Raw genomic sequence first — 22,482 nt, 5'->3', positions numbered from 1 at the left:
TCATACGTCGGGCGTGGCTTCTGCTGTTTCTCACAATTTTTGAGTTTTACTGCCGACAAGCCTTTGCAATGTGTCCCTTCTTCTTGCAGTTATTATTGCCGATCGTAGCGAGGCTTCCAATCCGGGTCGCACAACAGAAAGGGGCGTGGTCCTATATGGCAATCGAGCTCTCGGTATATATATATATATATATATATATATATATATATATATATATATATATTTTTTTTTCTTTATATATATATTTTATTTTACTCTCCATGACAGACCAAATGTAGCCTGTCCAAAACCATCCTGGCATTATACTGCCAAAGTCGTACTGCTAGTTGTTCATGTATGTTACATACTATTCTGCTAACAGGTAATTTGTTCAAAACTGAAGTTTTCCTTGCAATCACTTTTATGATCTCCAAGCTGTATGTGGACCATGTTCCATATGTCTCAACAATCATAGGGTAAAAACTGGCTCCTGCGCTTGTGACGTCTGAATCGTAGCGAAGGTCTTTCTGAACTTCGCCAGCTTCGGCGGCAGCTCCTGCTTTGGTAGAGCAACTGTTGATGAAATGATTGGTAAAAGAATTTCTAACTGAGATGTCAAAAAAAGCAGCTTTTCCTTGTAAGAAATCCGGGTGGAAGACGTCTCCAGGCCTGTCGTTACTTTCGCTGGAGAAACACTGTTCTCTACGAGACCCAGCATTATCCACTAGCAGATATCGATACAGAATATCACATAGAGCATTGTGGCGCTTCAAGCGAAGCGGCCCAGAACCACAACCAAGAACATGGTCTCCAAATTTGTCAATTACTTGACCGCATGGACACCGAACAAGAAGTGGAGAAGAGGGGAAAACAGCAATACCGAGGCGAAGACGCAGAGCAACCAGGAATTCCTCCCGAGACATGACGAGGCCGAGATTTGTGTTGGGTAATGCCCGCAGCCATGATCCGGAGTGTGGGGTTGAAATTGCGTTCAGACGAGCCTTATCTCTTATGCTGGGAGTACTGTCTTGGATGTGAAGACTGAGTGAGACATCTAGTAATCGTTGTATTTCTTTTTGAGTCATTTTACGAATTTGTAGATCTTGATTATCTGGAAGAAGTGTGGATAGAATGCTACGGCAGTCAAGCTCTCCAGGAATTGTTATCTCCGATACCTGATCCTCTCTCTCAACGTGAGACGTTTCATTTGACTGATGGAAAGGCAAAGAACATGACAGTAGAAGTCTGCTGGTCAAATCACGAGATGAGTTGCAGCTTCCCAAAAAAGCTGCTGGGGCAGAACGACTAGCTTCACGAAGACCGAGACCTCCGAGACGAATGGGCCTGGTAGCCTGTGACCAAACTTCATTAGAAATGGAGGAACGAGACAGGCTTTCCAAGCAGTGGCGTAAATTGACGTCAAATCTCAACAGCTCCTTGGTGATCTTGTTATATATATATATATATATATATATCTGTACGCACGAACCTCAAATTTCTCCTCTTCACGACCACGTTTCATTATAAGACCTACTTCATTATCAAAAAATCGTTTCCGTGTCCGACTACAGATGAGTATAGGGACGATTGGTGTAAGTGACCAAACGGCAAAGAAAAAGCCTCATGAAGTTCCGTCGCCCCATCCTTTTGTATTGTAGCTAGGGATTGTGTGTACCTGACAACCAAGAAACACCTTTATTAGCTGAATGCCACCTGCAGTCAACTATTCACACGTCCCGTACTACGATCAATCCTTTAGATGCACCACAGTGTAGTAAAGGCTTTACTACACTGTGCTGCATCTAACACTGATATCGGCAAACATTGACTATCAACTTTGATAGTCAATGTTCGCCGATATCAATTTCTATGTCAGTAAATACCATACCACTGTCGATCGTTACACGTTACTGAGAACATACTTAAACTGTACATTCAATTGTCTTGATCACGATTCCAAAACGACGACTACCTATACCAGGCCTTTAGACGTAATCTAAACTACTAGGAAGTTTGCATGTTTACTTCCATGACAGCTAGGGTTTCAACAAATACGTATTGTCTAGCTAGAACGCGGCGTTTCAGTAGACGGTCAGAAAACTCCGTTGGACGGGTTACTCCCCAACGCGAGGCGCCTACGGATACCGTACAACTAGTTATTATTGCACACACGCATCATTTATCTGCAGCGAGTTCACTATCGTCCGGTACACTATTGTAGCTTTTTCAGTAGTTTCTTTTGGCCAAGGGAAGTCAAGTAGTTCATGTTCAAAACTGACGTAACGGGAAGTTGGTTAATTAATACGTTACCTCGCCCGTCTTGTCTCGAGTGAACAGGTCAGACTGACGAGTTTCCTGCCTCAAGGTGTGGTGCGTCACAACGCAGGGTCCCTCCGCTAGTAATGAATGAATGAATGATGAATGAATGAATAAATGAATGAATAAATAAATGAATAAACGAATGATTTATTTCTGTCGCACCTAGGGGCAAACTACCAAACAACTAAGACATAAGACAGTTAGCAAACTGTCAAATACACAAACTCTAGACGGACAACACAAACAAACATTCAAACATTCGTCGGGTCTCGCGCAAGAATCTAAAGCGACGAATTGGCACTTCGTCGTGAGAAAACGCATGCTAAAATTAATTACACTAGACACGCGTGTTCAAATAGCCTGCTGGTAAAGTTTAAAGCGCATTTAAGTTAAAATAAAGTCAAACACACACAACGAGAGTGCATGCTGAAAGCGCATCGACAAGAAATGGTATGTTGAGATCGCATGCTAGTATGTAATATCTGCATTTTGAAATCTGCTTATTAGGTTATCTCTTTTATAATGCTTCCCTGACCGATTCTGACCAATGACAATGTTGCGGATTGAATACACCTATGACTAACGAACACCTACTAGTGTAGCAAACCAAATTGCATCCTCATTCTTGACTGCCCAAGCCACAAGGAATGGCGAACGTCAAGCGACGTCTCGCTTTTACACTTTTGTCCTGCCTTCTGTTCGTTTACGATGCGGCAGGTGACGGTCACTTGATCAATCCTGATGGAATAGACTGTGCAAGTTAGTATTCGAGCCATTAGTCTCTAATTCTGTTTACCGTAGCAACGATTGATGGTGAAATATAGGCTTCACCTACGACCAACAGACGGACACTTGCTGTCACATGGACTGTGCAGGAGGAACATGCCGTGGTAAGTTCGCGAGCTGTCCGACTTCTACTAATTAAAAACCTCAGCGCTTTTTGTCGTTTCTCTCACTTATCTAGGGCCGGGACCTAGACAATGCACTGGAAAATGTGGCACTTGGACGGAGGTCTGCTTGTGTAACATCGGTTCAATGCCTCTCGATCTGATTACGTTCTCTTTCTAGGATGCTGGTCCTGTAGAAATTATCGAGGGGAAAGGATTTTACTTGACAGACGGCGATGTTGGAACCGGATCTATGACTCAGGTACAGTGTAATGTCTGGATGCATGCTGTTGCATGTGGCACCACCCGGTGCCATCTCATCTCCATGCCACCACACTCGCACCTTGCTAATATTCATACAGGACGTTCTTTCTAATATGTAAAATACCAATATATCACGGTGTTTTCTTAAAGCTAACATGGGGTGTTTGTTACTAAATGTAGAAGGCGGCTGTAGTCGTCCACCATGATGATCCTCTTCCAGATGATGTCGACGATCTCCTTCTTGACGTGGATCTTACGGGCTATTCGCACCTGAGCAAAACCTATTACCCTAGTGAACAAAGTAAGATTGTAACGCTAGTAGCTGTATGACATTTTATTGATATAAACTTAATGCACTGTAGAGCTTGAAATTGTGGGCGAAGATGCGCCATCTTTGTACGAAAAAATACTCAACATGGTTACATTCGACAATAAAGCAAACAAGCCAAGTGACCAACCTAGAAAGTAAGATACTTACACCACCAATAAATACAGACATTATGTGTACAGCCAAAGCAGTTCACTCTACTACTACAGTGTAACAACTTCAAACAATGGAAGTTTATGATTTGCCGCAAAAACACATTCCTTTGCAGGTATTGAATAATTCCTTTTGCGGCATTTTTGAACTCCTTAATATAATTAACTATAAATGCTGAAAGCCAATGAAATACCAGAACATCAACAAGGATTTCAGGAAGATGATCTGATATGATACCTAGATATGTTTAGAAGAAAGTAAATTTGTAGCGTTAGTAGAAGCTTTGTAGCTTGTTTGTCACCCACAATCAAATGTTTCTGAAATTGTTGAATCACTCTGCTTCAGTGTACTTTTGCTCCCAGAATAATTCAATTAACAAACTTCCCAAAAGGCCACCCACCTGGAGCAAAGCAAAACTGGTAAACCCTGTAAGAGTGACCCCATGAACCGTGACTGTTTTCCCACCGCATGATTTCTATCCATCTTGTAAAAAATAAATACAGAATTTTGTATTAGATGTTGACGTAACTCACAAACAATTGTAGGTAGAGCGAGTGTAATGTACTGGCTGCAGGTGTTGCAGTCGTCTTCATGCATTCTTGAATGCTCATACATACATACATCCTCCTGGAAGTGAGTTTTGAATGAGTGCTTGCAAGTGTGTTTAGCGTTCTAGCACACACACACACACACACACACACACACACACACACACACACACACACACACACACACACACACACACACACACACACACACCTGTCTGTTCTAGTAGTAACAACACACCTGTCAGCATTACACTAATTTATTTCTACACTTCGATCTACAGTCTAATGCAATTCATGTCTACATCTTCACTGCATGTATTGTACAATACATAAGTCAATTCTTATACATACTACGTCAATCTTTGTATATTTCAGAGTGTGCTTTGCGACATTTGATGGGAAACATTCAAGTAGACTGTTCTGTGTCAACGTTGGTGTACAGTTAGTCAACAACCATCCTCCAGAAATAAAAGCAACAGCTCATGGGGTGGTAAGAGTAGTTTAGATTTTCTGTAGGTGCTTGTGGATTCAAATTGTACCTGTATAGCCTTACCAAGAAGAAGGAGATGCAGTTACAGTCCTTGGTGGTCTAGTTATCACAGATTTAGACCATCCTGAGTTGCAACAGTTTTACATGCATAGTGCAACGGTCAGCTAACACAACTCTACTACATCTGTTTGTTGTGATATTGATTTGCCAGCTGTTGTCTGCATGTCTGTATACTGATATGCCCTACTTTTGTCAGTCTGCTAAGCAGCTTGTCATCAGATCTTGTCTTGTATTTACTGAGACTTAGTTTACATTGGCAGGTGACGGTCGAGGGTGGAGTTTCAACAGACCAAGTATATGTTGATGTAACACAAAGCAATGGTGCAATAACTCTTCCTCAAGGCAACGGGAGGACTGAAGTTATTCTCAGAGGTCCTGCTCCTTTGAGCGTATTCGAAACAGTTCTGCTAACAACAAAGTAAGTTTTCTAGAATTCTTTATAGTTTTATAGTTTGAAGTGCACTAATTGGCACTACAGCAAATGTTATGAACAGTAATTGTCAAGCAATGTAATTATTGCAACATATAGTTTGGAAGATTTGAGAAGATTCAATCACTTATAATGTGTGGTATTCATTACCTAGACTAGCACAAATCAGCTTTCTTTGCAAATCAGCTGCTAGAAGTCTCTGTAAATTCGAAACTGTAAGTTACTGCTTGGTTTGCCCAAATTATAAGCATGCAAGACAACGATGACAATATGCTTTCCTCAGTCGAAACAAACATGTAGTACTGTGTGCAGTGTTCAAAAATTTTATGGCAGACGTAGTCGTCACCTTGATAACCTCGCAAAATTTTCAGTCGCCAAAGAGTTTAGGACTGGTACATATATTTCATAAATATCAAATAGTGATACTTATTGTTTTGTAAGCAAATGATATCCCAGGACCTCAACCTGAGCAATTTCATTATTCTACTCTACAGCACAAAACAAAAATTAACTGGGTCCACCATAACGTGAGTGACTCTAGTCGTCAGGATGGCAACCTCGCTGGAATAATTGGTCGTCACATAAACTTAGTTAGTCGTCAAATGGCAACTTGACGACCACTTTTTTGAACACTGTACAGTGTGTATTGTCAAGTACATCAGTAAGTTGCCTCCTCACCTTACTGCGTGTGGACCGAATAGATCCTGGCAATTTTTGGCAGCCACAAATGGACCGAGTTGTCCAAAATTGAACTTACGTTAACCCAAACCGTAACCCTACCCCTGGTCCATTTGTAGCTGCAACTAATTGACCAAAGGTCTACTTATTGCCCGGTCCATTTTGGCATGACAGCCCCTGCATGCCCAGCAAATATGTAAACAGCATTCAGCTCACTTTGATCAAGTATCAAAGTACTTGCACTACTTGCCTATCAGTATCTGAACGTATGTTTCAATTGCACTGTAAAGAGCATCGCGATTGGCAATGGCTACAACTATTTGTGGCTATACCAACAATAAGTGTACAATCATCTAACCTAACCAAGAATGTTAACGTTGAAAGTCCATATGGAGTAAACCAGACATTCCTGGTTTCCACAAATTAACCGTATATTTATGCTTGCAGAATTAATACAAATATGCTTTGATTGTAGATTTGAATCTGCTGATGACGAGCCAAACTTAAATGCAAGAGAGATTCGATTCAATATTAATGATGGCATACATCAGTCTGACGACACTGTCCGAGTGGAAGTCCAAGGCATAAATGATCGAAAGCCAGAGGTACAATTTGACCATACTCTATATTTCATAAGCAAATTTAGCTACAGCCACTTCATATAGATTATGCCGGGATCAACTGAAAACCCATTCAAGGAAGAAGAAAGAACACCAGCAAAGATTACTCCCAGCCTTATATTGGACGACCCAGACAATGACCCGTATGTCATTTTAAAAATGTTTTTCCATCTAGTTCAAGTGCAAATAAATTAATTGCAATCATTTGTTTAGTGTTGACTACATATTTAATGTCACTGTGTCCATTTGCCAGGATGGTGTCTGTCCAGACAGGATAGACTGGTCACCAGACATTGCATTTGAGACTTTGGTATGCTTGTAAACATATTCAAAAAATCAAAAACACTGCTCAATTTTTGTGTGTAGAATGTGACAAGAGATACAGCACTTGAAGTTGGCTATAGCACACAAAACATCTTAAACTCGAATTAATTAAATTTATTTGTTGCCTGTTGCAGGTGACATATGGTCAACAAAATGGAAGAGACGATTACACTCGACTAGTTATCACAGGCAAAAAAGATAAAGCTGAGTATCAGCGAGTGCTTCGAACATTGGCGTATGCCAACAGTCGCGGTAACATCAGCTGTCCAATCAGTCGAATCATTTACATCATGGCATCAGATGGAAAGTAATGTTTAGCAGTTTGCTTATGTAATGGCATGGTTTACAAGTGGTTATTCACTTAGCCCAGGCTATGACCAGCTAGTTCTCCATGTAAAACGCCCTGGTTCTTGTAACCATATTCTTTTCGAAATTTATGTACCGTCAAATATGCCATGATTGAAACAACTGCGAGAAGGATCTCTAATATGACAATGTCATGCAGTGTTTAGTAGACTTTTTATAATTTGATCAGTGATAATAGCTACCAAACACACTAACCAACCAAAGTTTTCTACTTAATTAAGCTATGAAACTATATTCTATATTATGTACATATGACCTGTTAACTGCATAAGATATCAAAATTATTGTACAACAATGTCTTAAATGTTTGATGTGCATACTACTTTCTTGGCTTTCATCTCTATTGTTCCTTTCCAGCACGCTGTACTTTGACTCGTGTCATATGAATATATTATTGATAATAATTAGAAGCTTTACTAAAGGGCATAAATAACAGTTAAGACCACTTACTGAAGAATGTTAGAATGTAATAGATTGCACCAAACCTTTTCGCATACAACAGTGCAACTACAGCAATTACAATGCAATTGAGCTGCAGAAATCAAGATCTAGTAATTTCAGAATTACTTGAACAAGTGAGGCTTACAGTTAGCATTGAATTGGACTATGCACCTTGTACATCCATAACTTTAGCGTTGATCAATTAACAATATCTTTCACTGAACAGCAATGCATCATGTAATTATAGCAACAGTGGAAGTGCAAGGACAACTGTCAGAATAGAGTTCACCAATGATCATCCACCAGTTGTTTCTGCCACAATAGTGTCATTTATGTTCAAGGAAGATGGCACAGGAGTAAACTTTGCACCTGACATTGAACTAAGTGACCCCGACGAGCGCTGCAACACCAGTATTCTCAAAGAACTTCAATTTCAAGTTCACAACTATGATGTTGGTCATGAAATAATGGCAGTAGATGAGGTACGCTAGCTGCAAATATTATTGATGTGCAATAAGTACAAATTCTAGCATATTTGGTGATATCAGATATTGGCACAAGAGTTGGGTATCGAACATAGGTTGGAAACACAAGGTGATCTTGTAGCTTTGGTATTGGAGGGAGTTGCAGAAACAAGAGACTACCAGGTGAAGATGAACACTATGCATATTGTAAAGTGTAATTGGCATCATCTGTGTTTATAGAAATTGGCTCGAACCGTGGCGTACCAAAATACAAAAGATGAGCCAACTCTCATCACGCGGGACATTTCGGTATGTAGTCTTGAGTTCATTAAGTTAGATATTTGTTTACAATGATTGAGTAGGTTCGAGCAGGCGATGGTGAAAAGTTTAGCAACATTATCCACGTCAATGTATCAATTATGCCAAGGAATGACCAGGAACCCCTACTTCAGCTTCGTGAATCAAGTTTCACATATACAGAAAATGGACTCGATGTCATGTTGGGACCTGCCATGTTAACTGATGCTGACAGTACACCGAAAGATCGCAATATTATTTGGATGTCTGTCACTCTGAGGAACAAACAAGATGGAGAAAAAGAAGATTTGAAGTTTGATAATACTATTGTAGAACGTGAAAATGCCATCACCGTTGGAGCTGATGATGATGGATTCCGGATTGAAGCCATTGACCAGATAAATGGAGCACCAATTGAGCTATTCGATGAAGTAATTGATTCCATCTATTACTCAAATATTGCAAGTAATCCAGTCCCAGTTGGTGAGCCTACAGGTGGAGATCGTGAAATTCTTTTCCAGGTGAGTACTGTACGACCCTTACATAAATCTATGTGTTTGCATGAACACCAACTAGTGGTAAAACAAGCGAGATATGATAAAAAGGTAATTGTAAATTAGTAAGTCCAAACAAATGTTATTGTGTACATTGCAACAGAGACAACATATCAATATCAGCAGATAGACAGACAAACCAAATGACAGACAAACAAGCAAGCACTCAACAAAGACAGCTTTTAAACAGACAGATGACAAACACATACCACTATATCCATGTGCATAATTTGTATTCATCAATGTGTTCTAGTTTGCCAGCAATGTTGAATCTACTAATGAGCCTCCACAGACAGAACACACATTTATTCTCACAGTAGAATTGATCAATGACAATCCCTTCGTTGTGGACCTTGACAATACTATGGCTGGAACTGGGTTCTCAACTACATTCAGGGAAGAAAGTACAAATCCTGCTCCTCTTTCCAATGATTTAAAGATTACTGACATTGATGTTCTACCAAACACAAACATAAAGACAGCTACTATAACAGTAGAGGGTGGTGGTGCAGAGCACCATATTCATGTTGACGCTCAAGGTTTACTGGGAATTTCTGGTCAAGACACACATATGGTCACACTAACCAATAGTGCATCAAGTAGTGTTTATGAAAATGTTCTTGGTACAGCTACATATTGGAACAGTGCAGATGAACCGAGTGCATCCATTTTTAAAATTCAGTTCCAAGTTCAAGATGCAGATGATAAGCAAAGCAGCATATCAGAAGCACAAGTGCACATAGATTTCATCTGTGATCCACTGGTGCTCCTGCTTGATGAACCAAACACAAACTACAGCACTACTTTCTCTGAATTGGACAAAATTCCTGTCAAAGTAGTCAACTCAACTAGCATACATCTGTCTGATGTAGATGCACAAAAAATAGTAAGAGGAACCGTCACTGTTGTGGGCTTTCAGTCTCATTGGCAGGATTCTCTTCAAGTTCTTGGTGCTGATGGCAGTGCAATGAATAGCTACCAAGGAGTGACAATAAGTTACGAAAATGGTCAGCTGAGTTTTGAAGGAGAAGCTACACTTCAAGTGTATGAGAACATACTAAAGAAAGTTCACTACAGCAATCCAAATCCTTGCCCACCATCATTATCTGTTTTACTAAAATTTGACTTCATAGACGATTGTGAGGCTCATAACGAACCAGTCTATACAAACATATCCATTGATCCCGACAATGATCCGCCAACAATTGATCTTGATACTACCACAAGTCAAGATCCATTGCAGCTAACATACCAATTCTTTGGGGTAGAGAATACGAATCCACAACCTCTTGTTCTCTTTGAGCGTGCTGCTTTGGATGATTGTGATACTATGCACTCGATGGAATATCTTTATATTATCATGACAGAGGCTGGTGATCTGGAAACTAATGAAGAATGGTTGGAATTTGACTTGAGTGGCACTGCATTGCAAGTTCATGACACAAGTAACGACTTCGAGATAACATATATGGTGACACCATTACCAACTGCTGTTGTGCCTCCAAGTGACTTCCAAATGGTACTCAGGAGGGTGAAGTACAGGAATGTTGCCAGAAAACCATTCGAGACATCAAGGGAGTTGACAGTACGAGCTTCTGATGATACTAGAACTGAAACGGCATCAGCTATTCTGTCCATGGATCGTGTTCCATTGGGACCAACCATCACATTAGGAAAGTAAGTTGGATTACGTTCAAGTTACATTATAGTTCAATTACTGTTGTATCTCTATTTTCAGGACCTCATTTGACTACTCTGTACGAAATCCTGTAATTAAACTTCTACTCTTGCAAGACAGTGGGTTTAACATTGAGCTGGGAGACGTAAAGTTTTTCAAACAAGTGGTCATTACCATCACCAATCCTGCTATGGAGAATGGAATGCTTGTAGACCATTTGATAGCTCCTGCTAACAATTTGCTTCCATCTGGCTGGGAAGTAGTAGGTAATCTTACATACAAGTTAACAATGCAATCTCAAGGTGTATCACAGGCAACTGAAGACCAAATTCGCAGTATGCTTATTGATGTCCAATTCATCAGTAATGCAGTTCGTCGCCATGATGTCAGAATGGTCACTCTCGTGGCATTTGACTTAGTGCGTCCTGGTAATACTGAGGAGATTACAATTGATGTAGAGCCACTAAATGATCCTCCAACAGTTACAGTTGAAAGTGCCAACCCACGATTCCAAGAGGGAGGAAGTCCAGTCTTAATTTATTCTCAAGTGAATATCACAGATGTAGATGATGACACGTTGGATAATGTCAAAATTGTGCTAACAGTCAATGCTTCAACAGTAAGTCACCAGATTGACCACACAAAACTTTGTAACATTTAGAATTAATTATTTAGAAGACATGCAATGGTGGAGAGCCAGGAGATACATCAACACTACCAGAAGACTTAAATGACTGTGCTAGTGGAACAGACAATAACATTTTAGCAGAATGCTTGGGCTTTGCGGGCAGTGTATCTCATTTTGAAACAGACTACTTCTACGAACTTAATTCTCTGACCCTGACTATCAGCAGCAGTAGTGACACCACACGCAGATCCAAGGCTGACTATGAAGAATTGCTACTGTAAGTTGTCATTCCTGTGCCATGTACAGTAAACAAACGAGAGTAAATTTCATAACCTTATTTTCCATTTAGAACATTGACGTATGAAAACACTGCCACCAATCCAGACAATGCAGATCGCATGTTGTCTCTAACAGTCAATGATGGAAAGGCTGTTTCTGAACCTCCACAGAATGTCTATGTGCGTCTTCTAGTGCAAAATGACAACCCACCTACCCTTACCATATTACAGGATACAGCTGAATTCAATGAAGGAGAAAGCACACCGCAGCCACTTATACTAGCTAGCTCAACTGTAACAATTGATGACACCGACTGTGGTGCAATTGTGACCAAAGCAGAAGTTTCACTGCCTGGGAGAATATCCAGTGAGTCTCTTACTCTAACTGGATTCACATCACCAACAGCAACATTTGATGACACTACTGGTACTCTCACTATTGATGGAGAAGCCAACTATGAGGTTATATTGAAGGGTGTTGAGTACTTAAACACTGCTGATGAGCCTGGTCCAGATCCCAGAACAGTAACATACAGAGTGTTTGATGGCACCCACTGGAGTGCTCTTGAATCACTTTCAGTTACATTTTTATTTATGAATGACAATGAACCCTTTCTAGATCTGGATTCTGACTTACCTGGTACTGGTTACAGTATAAAGTTTAATGAAGGAGGTGGTGAGGTCCCCATTGCAGCAAGTGGTAGGGTTCAAGCAACTGATGAGGACATCAATACATTAATACACTCAGTTTCAGTACTGTTGTTGGGTACTCAAGATGGCTCAGAAGAAGAGATACAAACGGATCAAACAGACAATTCTCTCGACAAGCCGACAGCAACCACATTCAAGTTCACATTTACAAACCCTAAAACTTTATCTCAAACAGAAGCATTCATAGAGACTCTGCGATATGCGAATGATGCTGTCAATCCCACTCAAGGAACACGCACAGCTCAAGTAACAATAAATGATGGCAAATTTGACAGCAATGAAGCAGAGGCTACTATTGTAGTCGACGCAACAAATGATAATCCACCAACATTTCCATCACCTACTCCCTCTGGCACAGTGAAAGAGAATTCTGGCAATGGTGTATCTGTGGTAACAGTAACAGCTCAAGATGCTGATGGTGATGCTCTTACTTATTCTATCATTAATGGCAACACTGGTGGAGTGTTCACTATTGCTGCAAATACGGGTGTAATCACAACAACAGGTGCTACTATAGACTATGAGAATGAAGTAACATATACACTGACTGTACAGGCAAATGATGGTAATTTCACTGCTAGCACATCTGTCTCTATTGCGGTTACAGACGAAAATGATAATTGTCCTACATTTTCTGATGGAACAACACACACAAAGACAATACCATCTACTACAGCTGTCAGCTCAAACGTAATCACTCTGGCAATCAGTGATGCTGATACTTCTACTGTGTTTCAGCTGGCAATCACTAGTGGAAACGATGATGGACTGTTTGGTATCAGTGAAAACAATGTGATTGTTGCTTCTAGCCTATCAAGCAGCCAGTTCACATCTCACACATTAAATGTCGCACTGACAGACTCTACATTGCCCACATGCTCTCAAGTTGCGACAGTCACCATTGTCATTCTGTCACCAAACTCAGTCTTTGATTTTACTGTAGACGAAGAACAGAATTCTGGTACACCAGTTGGAAAAATAATCACAGATCCAGATTTCCCTCAAACAACATATACAATCACCGATCCTCTATCTGCTCCATTTGCAATCGACACAAGCTCACAAATCACTACAACTGCAGTTCTAGATAGAGAAACTAAAGATGAGTATACGCTTACCATCACATTTAGCATACAGTCAAGTCCAGTCACAATCACAGTCACAGTTACTGTAAATGACATAAATGACCAGACTCCACAGTTTTCATCATCATCTTACAGTGAAAGCATACAAGAAGGTGCGAGTGGCAACATCAATGTAGGATTGTCTGCTTCTGATGGGGACATTGGAGTCAACGCTGAATTTACATTTACCGTTTCTGGCACGACTGTATTTGGTGTTCAGCAAACTGACAATACAGGTGTCATCACAGTAGTGGGAAATCTGGACTACGAAAGCCAATGTTCCTACACATTCCAAGTAATTGCCACTGATGATGGGGATCTTACAGCAACAGCTAATGTGGAGATAACAATAACAAATGTGAACGAACATGCACCCATGTTTCAATCCTTCACTCCTCCAGTCATATCGGAAACCTTCATGCCTAATGATGTTGTCATGACCATCACAGCAACTGACCCAGACAAATGTCCAACAGAAAGCAGTGCAGCTGGATCAATTACATACAGTATTGAAGGAAATGCTGGATCATACCAAATAGAAGCTGCAACGGGTATTATTCAGGTAAATACAGCTGTCTCGGTTGGTACAACAATGATCACAGTACGAGCCAGCGACAATGATGTCACCGGCGGATTGACTGCAGACCGGGAAGTTACAATTACTGTTGAAGAAATAACCAGTCCAGTAGTAGACTTGAATGGAGCAGAAGTATTTCTGTCACCCTTATGTTGCATATTGCACTATAACATCATTGTTTTCTGTAGGCCGGTATTGATGTCGCTGTAATCTTGTCAGAAAGTGATCCACCAGAAGTAGCATTAGTAGAATCTGGTGTAAGTGGTGTGGTACAGAGTGGCGTCTCCTTGAACAAGATCATAATCCAAATCACTAATCCAGTTGATGGAATCAATGAGATGCTCGATGCCTCTCCACCATCAGGGATATCGGTATAGTACACAATATTTTGGATTGTAATTTGTGTTAAAATAGTAACTAAGCTGTGTATCAGCAATCATATGATTCCAGCACTCACACTCTAACTTTGAGTGGAGTTGCAGTCCAGGGTCTCTACTCTGATGCACTAAAATCAGTCAAATACAAACATTCCTTGATGACAGATGTATTGCAGATGACTAGCGAAAGCCTGCTCCAAGACAGGTAAGTGAAACACTGCACTAACAACAAACACACTGAATTAAGTACTGTGATAAATTTAGAACAATAAAGGTTACAATTACAAATGTCAACGATGTTGATGGTGTGCCAGCTACTGCCACTGTGTCACTGGAAGCTACTGTTAAATGCCAAAATATGAATGAGATAGTAATCACAGACCTAGCTGGACTGAGCAAATATTCCAGCATTTCTAGAATAGAGTGCAGCTTCAGAATTAGATGCGAAAATACACAATTTTGTGACATCAATTCTCTTTCTTCGTTGAAACTCTTGCAGGTAAATCACTTTCTCTGAAGACAGTTTCATTGCTATTCACAGTTTGTTCATTTATAGACAATCGAAGGAGAACTGGAGATTTCAAATACACGCTTGACAACTCTATATGGATTGAACAACCTTCAATCATTTGATGGTTTAATGCTGTACAACAATCCAGATCTAGAAACAACAAGTGACCTCAGAAATGAGACCATTAATAGAAAACGAAAACGAAGAGATGGACATATAATCCAACTCACTGGACAAGTCATGATCCAGACCTGTGGTTTTCTGAAAGATCTTCTCGGTCTCAAGGGCATTTCAGCGATAGCAGGTACACTAAATATTTAGTTCCAATGAACTAGCTTTGTAGAAATGTTAACATTGGACAACTTTCTATTTTAGGAAATGTTGTGTTGGAAGATAATTCGCTATCTGCTGGAGTGATGGGAATGGCAGATCTTACAAAAATAGATGGAAACTTGCACATCACAGGAAACAACGAACTTCCAAATCTCATGGGACTGAACTCACTGACTACCATAGGAGGTGAATTCAACCTGCAGACCAATAATGTTCGATCAAGTTTACTTTATTATTTCTCACGAAATATAATGTAGCAAGCCTTTGTGTACTCAGGCTCTTACAACTGTAACAGGTCTAGAAAGGCTACAGGAAATTGGAAATGGCTTTGTTGTGGTCGGTAACGTACAATTACAAAACCTCAAACCTCTGACAGAGGCGCAGCAATCTATAAGTGGTGATACACCAATCAGTTCAGTTGGTGACCAGATCTTTTTTGTGCAGAATACAATCATGTGCACAGACATCGCATTTTGGAAGGTAAAGTGCAATTAGAGAGGTTGTAGTGCCTATTTGTATCAGTACCACTTGTTCTGTTTTTAGGGACTTCAAACAGTAGTTTCTGTTCCAGCAGAACCTCCTTCATGTTCATGAAGAAACAACTAAATACCTGCTGACATGAGATGTTTGGCATAGCTTTAGAATCAGTGTGCTTGTTTCCATATTGATGACATGCTGCTTGAAGCGCAGGTGATTACATAGTGTACTTGCTGCTGTTTGTAGTGAGGGTAGCTAATGAATGCTGCTGTTCTTTGTTTTGTCACTTCACTAAGTTGTACGTGAACATGTATGCAAGAATTATAGAACAAAAATGTTGGGCAAAGTGACCTAGGCAAGTTGTTGCTTACTAATTCCAGTCTAGAATTGCAAGTACTGTATTACTCAGTGCCCGTAAAACAAAAAAAATTGTGTTAACATTTCTTGCACTGCTTTGCTTGAGATTTTACAAACATAGTTTTGTGAGTGTACAGCAGTAAGACAGAGACAAGGTCAGTAAGAAAAGGTGTGATTACAAAGAGCTAGCACAACACTTTCTTATGTTCAAAGAAATTCAATTTGACATGTGGTTCTCTGAGCTAAATGAGATGGTCGTACACAACTGGAAGACTTGAAAGTCACTTGACTTTGATTTGTTATTCTTTCCCTTGGTGTTGTCCAACAAAAACACAATTGTTGGACAACACAATGCACTGTAGTTAATGTTTTCGTTGGAATATCAAATGGTGATTGACCATAGGCATACCTCTTGCGAACAAGAGAGAACACGATCTTGCCACTTTTTGTACAAGTGTATGCCTGCATGTGCTCATCCAGTGTGGCATCATTTAGAGCTAGTAAAACATCTCGATTCAATTTCATTGGTTCAAGGCTCATCATTACATAAAGTTCTTAAACTCAGAGTGGCTGTAGCATGACTACAGCTACTGGATCATACCCCATAAAAAGTGGGGTCCCTTTAATTTCAAGACTAGAAACTTCAGCTGCAACTTTCTCTTACAATGCTCATTGTCATCGTGACGATTGAATGCTAACTGACTGTCTCCTATATAACAAAAATGAAATGGTCGGACTAGCTGATGGAGATTGCCATTCACATTGAAACTGCAGTGTCTTGCTTTGAGACATTGAACCAACAAAAGCTCTCACATCAAAGAAAGTTCCACAACATGTTTCATTGGAACTGGTTGTTCACACTCACTTGACATCATTGGCAAAAACCGAACAGCAAGTTACTTGGACAAATGGCAATCAGCACTGGCTAGTGAGGAAGACCATGGATTCTATATACATAACAATTTAACAGGTAGGGTAACATTACTCTCAAACTGAAATATTAGACTGTACACCTGTTCTGCACGGTCCACTTCATTTTTTGGTATACCCCAAACTCTAGTAGCTAGACCTTACACAAAGTAACATGATAACTGTAGTACGTTTTAGCAACTAGACTCTGCTGTCACCAACCAATGAATCCATTATTATTGAATGAATCTTTAACAAACTAAGGGACGCGTCTCCACTAGGGCTTAAACATATTTGAAACCTGTAAGTCTGAACACGTTTAAGAACATTCACGTCTCCACTAGTGTTAAACCTGTTTAAGTGTAAACATAAACAGCTTTTGCTAAACATGTTTCGGAGGTAGTTTAACGAAAAAGTGGTTTAGGTTTAACGGTCATGTGATAGTAACGTGATAGTAATGTGCATTCCATGACGATAGATGTTAGTTCTTTCGCGCTGCTCTTTCTCTTTCTTTGGAAGAAGACAGAATTAGGCAATGTCAGAGATGGCGTAGACTGATGCAGAGTGTTCGGAGAGAGCAATTTCGGCAAAGACAGAGAGTTGTGTTTCTAATAGTTCTCAAGACGACCAGAAGACGATCTCCGACTGTCTGGTGCACAAGAAACAAATTTGCACAGTACAACAAAGTCCCGGATAACTATTTTAATAGTCCGGATAAAATGGACAAGTGCAGACTATGTCTAGCCAAACATGTTTAGAGTTTAAACATGTTTAATGCTAAACATGTCTAAAGAGCAACAAGTGGAGACACAGCCTAAAAGGTAGTTAGTGTAACTTTGCATCACAAAACGTCTTAGCATCACAATAATTGTCAAAAGGTTTTGTGATGCAGCTAAACTGACCTCAGAAATAAATGTGTTTTAGTGATACTATCATACTATTTCTTGGAAAGTAGTGATAATTTGCAAATATGTGCTACTGAGGCAGATAATAAAATAATAAAATAAATAAAAAATAAATGTGTCAATGGAAGTAAACTTCCTTGACTAAAGCAGTTTGCTTTTACTTACCTTCCAGCAATTAGGCGGCTTCTGTTTATTTGATTCTTGACCTACAGTGCCTGCGGCATTCTCTCAGGCACTAATATAGAAATTCTGCCATTTCAACATTTAGACCAAATTCCCTGACGAATCTGATCTTACAGATCTAGCTAGTAATTAAAAACAATTAGTTAAAGCACTTTCCAATCAACAGACTTACTTACACCAGAGGCTGTCTGAGATACATATCAGTAATGTGTCGTAGTATAGAAGCCTCGTGAACCGGGTACAGTGTAGTGACCGAGTTACATACCAATGTCCCGGATAACACATAATACACATTGTAGTCTATGATAATAAACGACTCTAAATAGTTTGACTTATTTACAAGTAACGTATATTTATTATTTGTGTGTCGGATTGCGCAAGCCCGCTGCATACAAACACTTTCTAGACAGCAAGATCGTTAATTAATTAATAATTAATTAATTAACTTAATAACACTTTGAATTCATAAACCCTTAATTTACCTTTGTAATTGTTGCCAATCAGTACGTAGACTACAACCATGAAGTAAGAATCTGGCGCTATGGCGCTCAAAGTGAGTGATAGCAACTCTAGATCTAAATAAAACCACATGACAACATGTGTGTATATTACATAGTAAATAAATTATAGTTTTTGCTACCATACCAAGATTTATTTTAAATTATACATGTACTAGACAGCAAACTAGTCCCACAATGAGTCACTAAACGTATACGTATGTAGCTGTCTAGGTGACTAGGTTACTGTATGTGTCATGTGTGCATTACTAACTAGAAGACCAAAGTTTGATCTATAGATAATTGCTGCATGAGGTTCCGAACAGATTTTGTGAAAGATGTACCTAGTGCATGTTGTTGTCTTGAAAGCTACGCTTTTTAATTAAAGTTTTGAAACTTAAAGGCCGGTCCCTATACCCTATAGCCCAGAGTCTCTAGAGCGCGCGAACTCTGAAATGATTCGGAAATAGCCCTTCTAAGCCAATCAGCTTCCACAACCCGAATCTCGGTTGTAGTAAATTCTGATTGGCTTAGCAATAATTGGTTATGCTAAGTGCACTAGCACTGATTGGGCGCGTGTGAAATCCTCGTGGGCGGCGAAGTGCACGCCAGAATAATGACTAAACTCTGCATGCCAGAACAATGATTAGACTCTGCACGCACATCTTAGTTTTAGTTTCAGCTTCAGTTCTTCGATATTTTCAAGCTTGTGGTGAGAGGACACGCACAGCAGCGTCGCCAGACCATCACCTTTGACAACTGGTCCATGGGCTAGGAGGAGAACGTGCATGCAATACGATATCGCAGCCCAGAATTATGACACCCTTGATGCGTGTCGTCGGCTGGGCTGAGATGCAAATTAGTTGTGGAAGCATGATATCGCAGCCCAGCCGACGGAATTATGACACACATAAAGCGCCATAGTACTCTCGCTAGTCGAGCGGCTAGACTAGCTAGCGGTCTGCCGAAGAATCAAAGAGTCCTCCTTTCATGCTGTCTACCAAGATATGGCCGCAAACACGGCAGAAGTCTCTATCTTCGTGAGAGCTCATGGCATTTACAAATGATATGTTGATCTAGGTAAACGATCCTACGCTGTTAGACACCATTTAGCATCGCTATTGAATTAATCATTTTAGGGACTTGGTCCAGACTAGAGTTCGCGCGCTCTCTGGTCTGGAAATTCGAGACTAAGTCTCTACATGATTTGAAGGAAAAGCTTTCATACATTTGTATACGTATATCCAGCTACAGACTCCTCGCCAACGAGGTTTTCAGCTATAGTCTAAGATCTACTGGATTATGTTTTGTGACCATGCGTAGTTACAATATAAAGTTGAAAACTAGCACTATTGAAAGATGTAGAGGTAACTCGCTCGAGTGTGTGTGTGTGCGTGCGTGTGTGTGTGTGTGTGTGTGTGTGTGTGTGTGTGTGTGTGTGTGTGTGTGCGTGCGTGTGTGCACGTATTTTGCAGTCCTCTGTGAACAGTATCAGATGTCTAGCTTCTAACAGGTGCGATGAATACATGCGCACACAGTAAACACTGCAAACTACGGCACCAACTTGCGTATACCTTAGCCGACATGGATCGCACGAAACGCCTAGAAGACAACTCTCCTTAGCTAGTTATTCTACTGTCTGTTCTCCGTAAGCGTCAACCCAAAAGTGAGTAATGAAGTCGAGGTCACACCATGTGTACTCATTAGAGCACTAAGAGCTGCTCCAGTTGGACCATGTTATACCAATTATCTTGAATGGTTTCAGTTGCTGATCCGTTGGTCTTACAAGATAATTGGATAATAGCCATTGCTCCACTCGTTTGTGTTTGATATGCACAAGTACTATTCTTCCGTTTCGTTTGTAGGAAAGACTTAGATAATTTGATAAACAGAAATGCCAGACCTAGCGGTTTCTAACGATACCGATATCATCGCGAAAGTCAGCAGAGATATTGATGATTTTCAATAGTCAAGCCGCAGGAATTTAATTAACGCTATAATTTTAAAATAGATAAATAACAAGCAAACATTGATTAGGGTAGCAAACTGCCTATTCATTGCCTGCCCTTCCAACGAATGGCGGACGAATGGCGGACGTAGAACTACGTCTCGCTTTTATACTTGTCTCTTGCCTTCTGCCCGTTTACGATGCGGCGGGTGACTCTCATCTGATCAATCCTAATGGACTAGACTGTGCAAGTTAGTATTTGAGCCGTTTTCTCTAGTACATGCGTTGCAATGTTGGTCGATGCTGAAATCTAGGCTTTCACTATGATCTAACGACGGACACTTGCTGTCACGTGGACTGTGCAGGAGGAACATGCCGTGGTAAGTTCGCGTGAAGTCCGACTCCTACTGAACCTCATCGCTTCCTGTCGTTTTCCCAACTACAGGGCCTGGCCCCAAACAATGCGTTGGAAAGTGTGGCACTTGGACGGAGGTTTGTACCCTAACTAGTTGCAAGTGTAACATCACTTTGATTACGTTTTCTTTTCAGGCTGCTGGTCCTGTAGAAGCTATCGAGGGGAAGGGATTCTACTTGAAAGATGAAGACGTTGGAACCGGATCTATGACGCAGGTACACTCTAGAGTGCGTTCACGCATTAGAGAGACTGGTGGAATATGGCCATTTGCGCAATAAAGGTGTTGCTCTCTGGGCGGATAGTGGTATCAATCGAAAGCTCTTCACTTGCCGGATCTAATTACACTCACCACTGGGCTACAGAGACGTAACGGAAGTAAGTAGAGCCAATTTCCTGTATTTTAATGAGTTAGGGGGCGGGGAAAGGCGGCACTAAGGTGGGATTAGGGTTAATTGCATAAAGCTAAGTACATAGTTGTTATAGCTAGCAGGCTGTTAACAGTAACCCAATATAAACTTCCCAGTTGGGGTGTCTGATAGCTAAGAAAGAGTGCGTCTAGGATCCGTTTCTAGTCTTCATGATCATCCTTGGAACTCTCAGTTTCAGACGACGAGGAATCTTCTGATTTGTAGTAGAGTAAGGGACTTTGGACTACCCCTAGTACTCATTAGCATACTGATAGAATATGACACTCTAAAGTACTGTGGCATGTGGTTAGCCAGCTGTGTGTAGTCTGGTATAGTATTGAGTACACACTGTAAGCGAGCTGCAATAGAACCAACATATAGTCGGTAACGACACAACAGTGGCGACGAGAGATGGCCGAGTGCAGCCGCGAATTTGAAACACGGGTTGTTGTGCGAATTCCGAGCCGGGGTAGAAAGCATCGACGAATACAAGGAAAGGTTCGAGCTTTACTGCCTGGCAAACGCAGTACCGATAGGAGACGAGCACGTAGCACGTAGGAAGGCAATCTTTCTAACGTCTGTGGGTGCATCGACCTACAGTTTGTTGCGGACCTCGGTACGACTTCGCCAACCGCAAGATTTGGAGCTTGATGACATCATTCAGCAACTGAGAAATCATTACGAGCCAAAGAAGATTGTCATAGCCGAGCGATTCCGTTATTACAAGAGACAACAGAAAGAAGGTGAGACTGTTGCGGTGTTCTTGTCAGAATTGCGTCGTCTAGCTAGACACTGTGAGTTCGGAGACAAGTCAGTTGCGTTGAGGGACCAATTCGTGTGCGGATTACGAGTAGAAGCCCTACAGCAGAAAGTTCTGGCGGAAACTGACTTAACACTCGAGAAAGCGGTACGAATCGCGCAAGCTTTTGAATCTGCAAGACAAGAAACGGCGAGGAGACACGCGC

The 22,482-nt window shown here is 40.7% G+C and overlaps 5 protein-coding genes across 5 annotated transcripts; 4 read left to right on the top strand and 1 right to left on the bottom strand.

The window, feature by feature from the left end:
* Positions 1-248: 248 nt before the first annotated feature.
* On the bottom strand, positions 249-1,413 carry LOC134189967 (uncharacterized). Its single transcript, XM_062658369.1, has one exon. It carries the CDS (start codon positions 1,062-1,064, stop codon positions 252-254), a length of 813 nt encoding a protein of 270 aa, XP_062514353.1. The 5' UTR covers positions 1,065-1,413; the 3' UTR covers positions 249-251.
* A 1,532-nt stretch (positions 1,414-2,945) lies between these two features.
* On the top strand, positions 2,946-9,332 carry LOC134190373 (uncharacterized). The gene is made up of 19 exons (XM_062658825.1): positions 2,946-3,057; positions 3,123-3,188; positions 3,263-3,309; positions 3,367-3,447; positions 3,630-3,750; positions 3,812-3,914; positions 4,854-4,968; positions 5,026-5,127; positions 5,289-5,446; positions 6,612-6,741; positions 6,802-6,899; positions 6,970-7,066; positions 7,123-7,149; positions 7,215-7,387; positions 8,135-8,369; positions 8,436-8,534; positions 8,592-8,660; positions 8,714-9,169; positions 9,306-9,332. The coding sequence occupies exons 1-19, from the start codon at positions 2,946-2,948 to the stop codon at positions 9,330-9,332; spliced, it is 2,316 nt and encodes a 771-aa protein (XP_062514809.1).
* Positions 9,333-9,451: 119 nt separating this feature from the next.
* Positions 9,452-10,936, top strand: LOC134190372 (uncharacterized). The gene has a single exon (XM_062658824.1). It carries the CDS (start codon positions 9,567-9,569, stop codon positions 10,881-10,883), a length of 1,317 nt encoding a protein of 438 aa, XP_062514808.1. The 5' UTR covers positions 9,452-9,566; the 3' UTR covers positions 10,884-10,936.
* A 10-nt stretch (positions 10,937-10,946) lies between these two features.
* Positions 10,947-16,246, top strand: LOC134190371 (protocadherin Fat 1-like). Its single transcript, XM_062658823.1, has 10 exons — positions 10,947-11,499; positions 11,556-11,785; positions 11,858-14,330; positions 14,387-14,569; positions 14,632-14,780; positions 14,840-15,074; positions 15,132-15,390; positions 15,462-15,631; positions 15,696-15,899; positions 15,963-16,246. Exons 1-10 carry the CDS (start codon positions 11,071-11,073, stop codon positions 16,011-16,013), a joined length of 4,383 nt encoding a protein of 1,460 aa, XP_062514807.1. The 5' UTR covers positions 10,947-11,070; the 3' UTR covers positions 16,014-16,246.
* Positions 16,247-20,834: 4,588 nt separating this feature from the next.
* Positions 20,835-21,499, top strand: LOC134190370 (uncharacterized). Its single transcript, XM_062658821.1, has 5 exons — positions 20,835-20,946; positions 21,010-21,075; positions 21,141-21,187; positions 21,245-21,325; positions 21,391-21,499. Exons 1-5 carry the CDS (start codon positions 20,835-20,837, stop codon positions 21,478-21,480), a joined length of 396 nt encoding a protein of 131 aa, XP_062514805.1. The 3' UTR covers positions 21,481-21,499.
* The last annotated feature ends 983 nt before the right edge of the window (positions 21,500-22,482 follow it).

This window comes from Corticium candelabrum, chromosome 14, assembly GCF_963422355.1.
Source record: "Corticium candelabrum chromosome 14, ooCorCand1.1, whole genome shotgun sequence".
Taxonomy (NCBI): Eukaryota; Metazoa; Porifera; class Homoscleromorpha; order Homosclerophorida; family Plakinidae; genus Corticium; species Corticium candelabrum.
This window is presented reverse-complemented; position numbering and strand designations above follow the sequence as displayed.

Bases quoted from the DNA above. Each gene is read 5' to 3' on its own strand.
- LOC134189967 (XM_062658369.1), bottom strand. From the start codon at position 1,064: ATGACTCAAAAAGAAATACAACGATTACTAGATGTCTCACTCAGTCTT.
- LOC134190373 (XM_062658825.1), top strand. From the start codon at position 2,946: ATGGCGAACGTCAAGCGACGTCTCGCTTTTACACTTTTGTCCTGCCTT. The intron at 3,915-4,853 runs GTAAGATACTTA...TGTATATTTCAG, and splicing joins CCAAGTGACCAACCTAGAAA to AGTGTGCTTTGCGACATTTG. The intron at 7,388-8,134 runs GTAATGTTTAGC...ATGTAATTATAG, and splicing joins ATCATGGCATCAGATGGAAA to CAACAGTGGAAGTGCAAGGA.
- LOC134190372 (XM_062658824.1), top strand. From the start codon at position 9,567: ATGGCTGGAACTGGGTTCTCAACTACATTCAGGGAAGAAAGTACAAAT.
- LOC134190371 (XM_062658823.1), top strand. From the start codon at position 11,071: ATGGAGAATGGAATGCTTGTAGACCATTTGATAGCTCCTGCTAACAAT. The intron at 14,570-14,631 runs GTATAGTACACA...GCTGTGTATCAG, and splicing joins CTCCACCATCAGGGATATCG to CAATCATATGATTCCAGCAC. The intron at 15,632-15,695 runs GTTCGATCAAGT...TTGTGTACTCAG, and splicing joins TCAACCTGCAGACCAATAAT to GCTCTTACAACTGTAACAGG.
- LOC134190370 (XM_062658821.1), top strand. From the start codon at position 20,835: ATGGCGGACGTAGAACTACGTCTCGCTTTTATACTTGTCTCTTGCCTT. The intron at 20,947-21,009 runs GTTAGTATTTGA...GCTGAAATCTAG, and splicing joins TAATGGACTAGACTGTGCAA to GCTTTCACTATGATCTAACG. The intron at 21,076-21,140 runs GTAAGTTCGCGT...TCCCAACTACAG, and splicing joins TGCAGGAGGAACATGCCGTG to GGCCTGGCCCCAAACAATGC.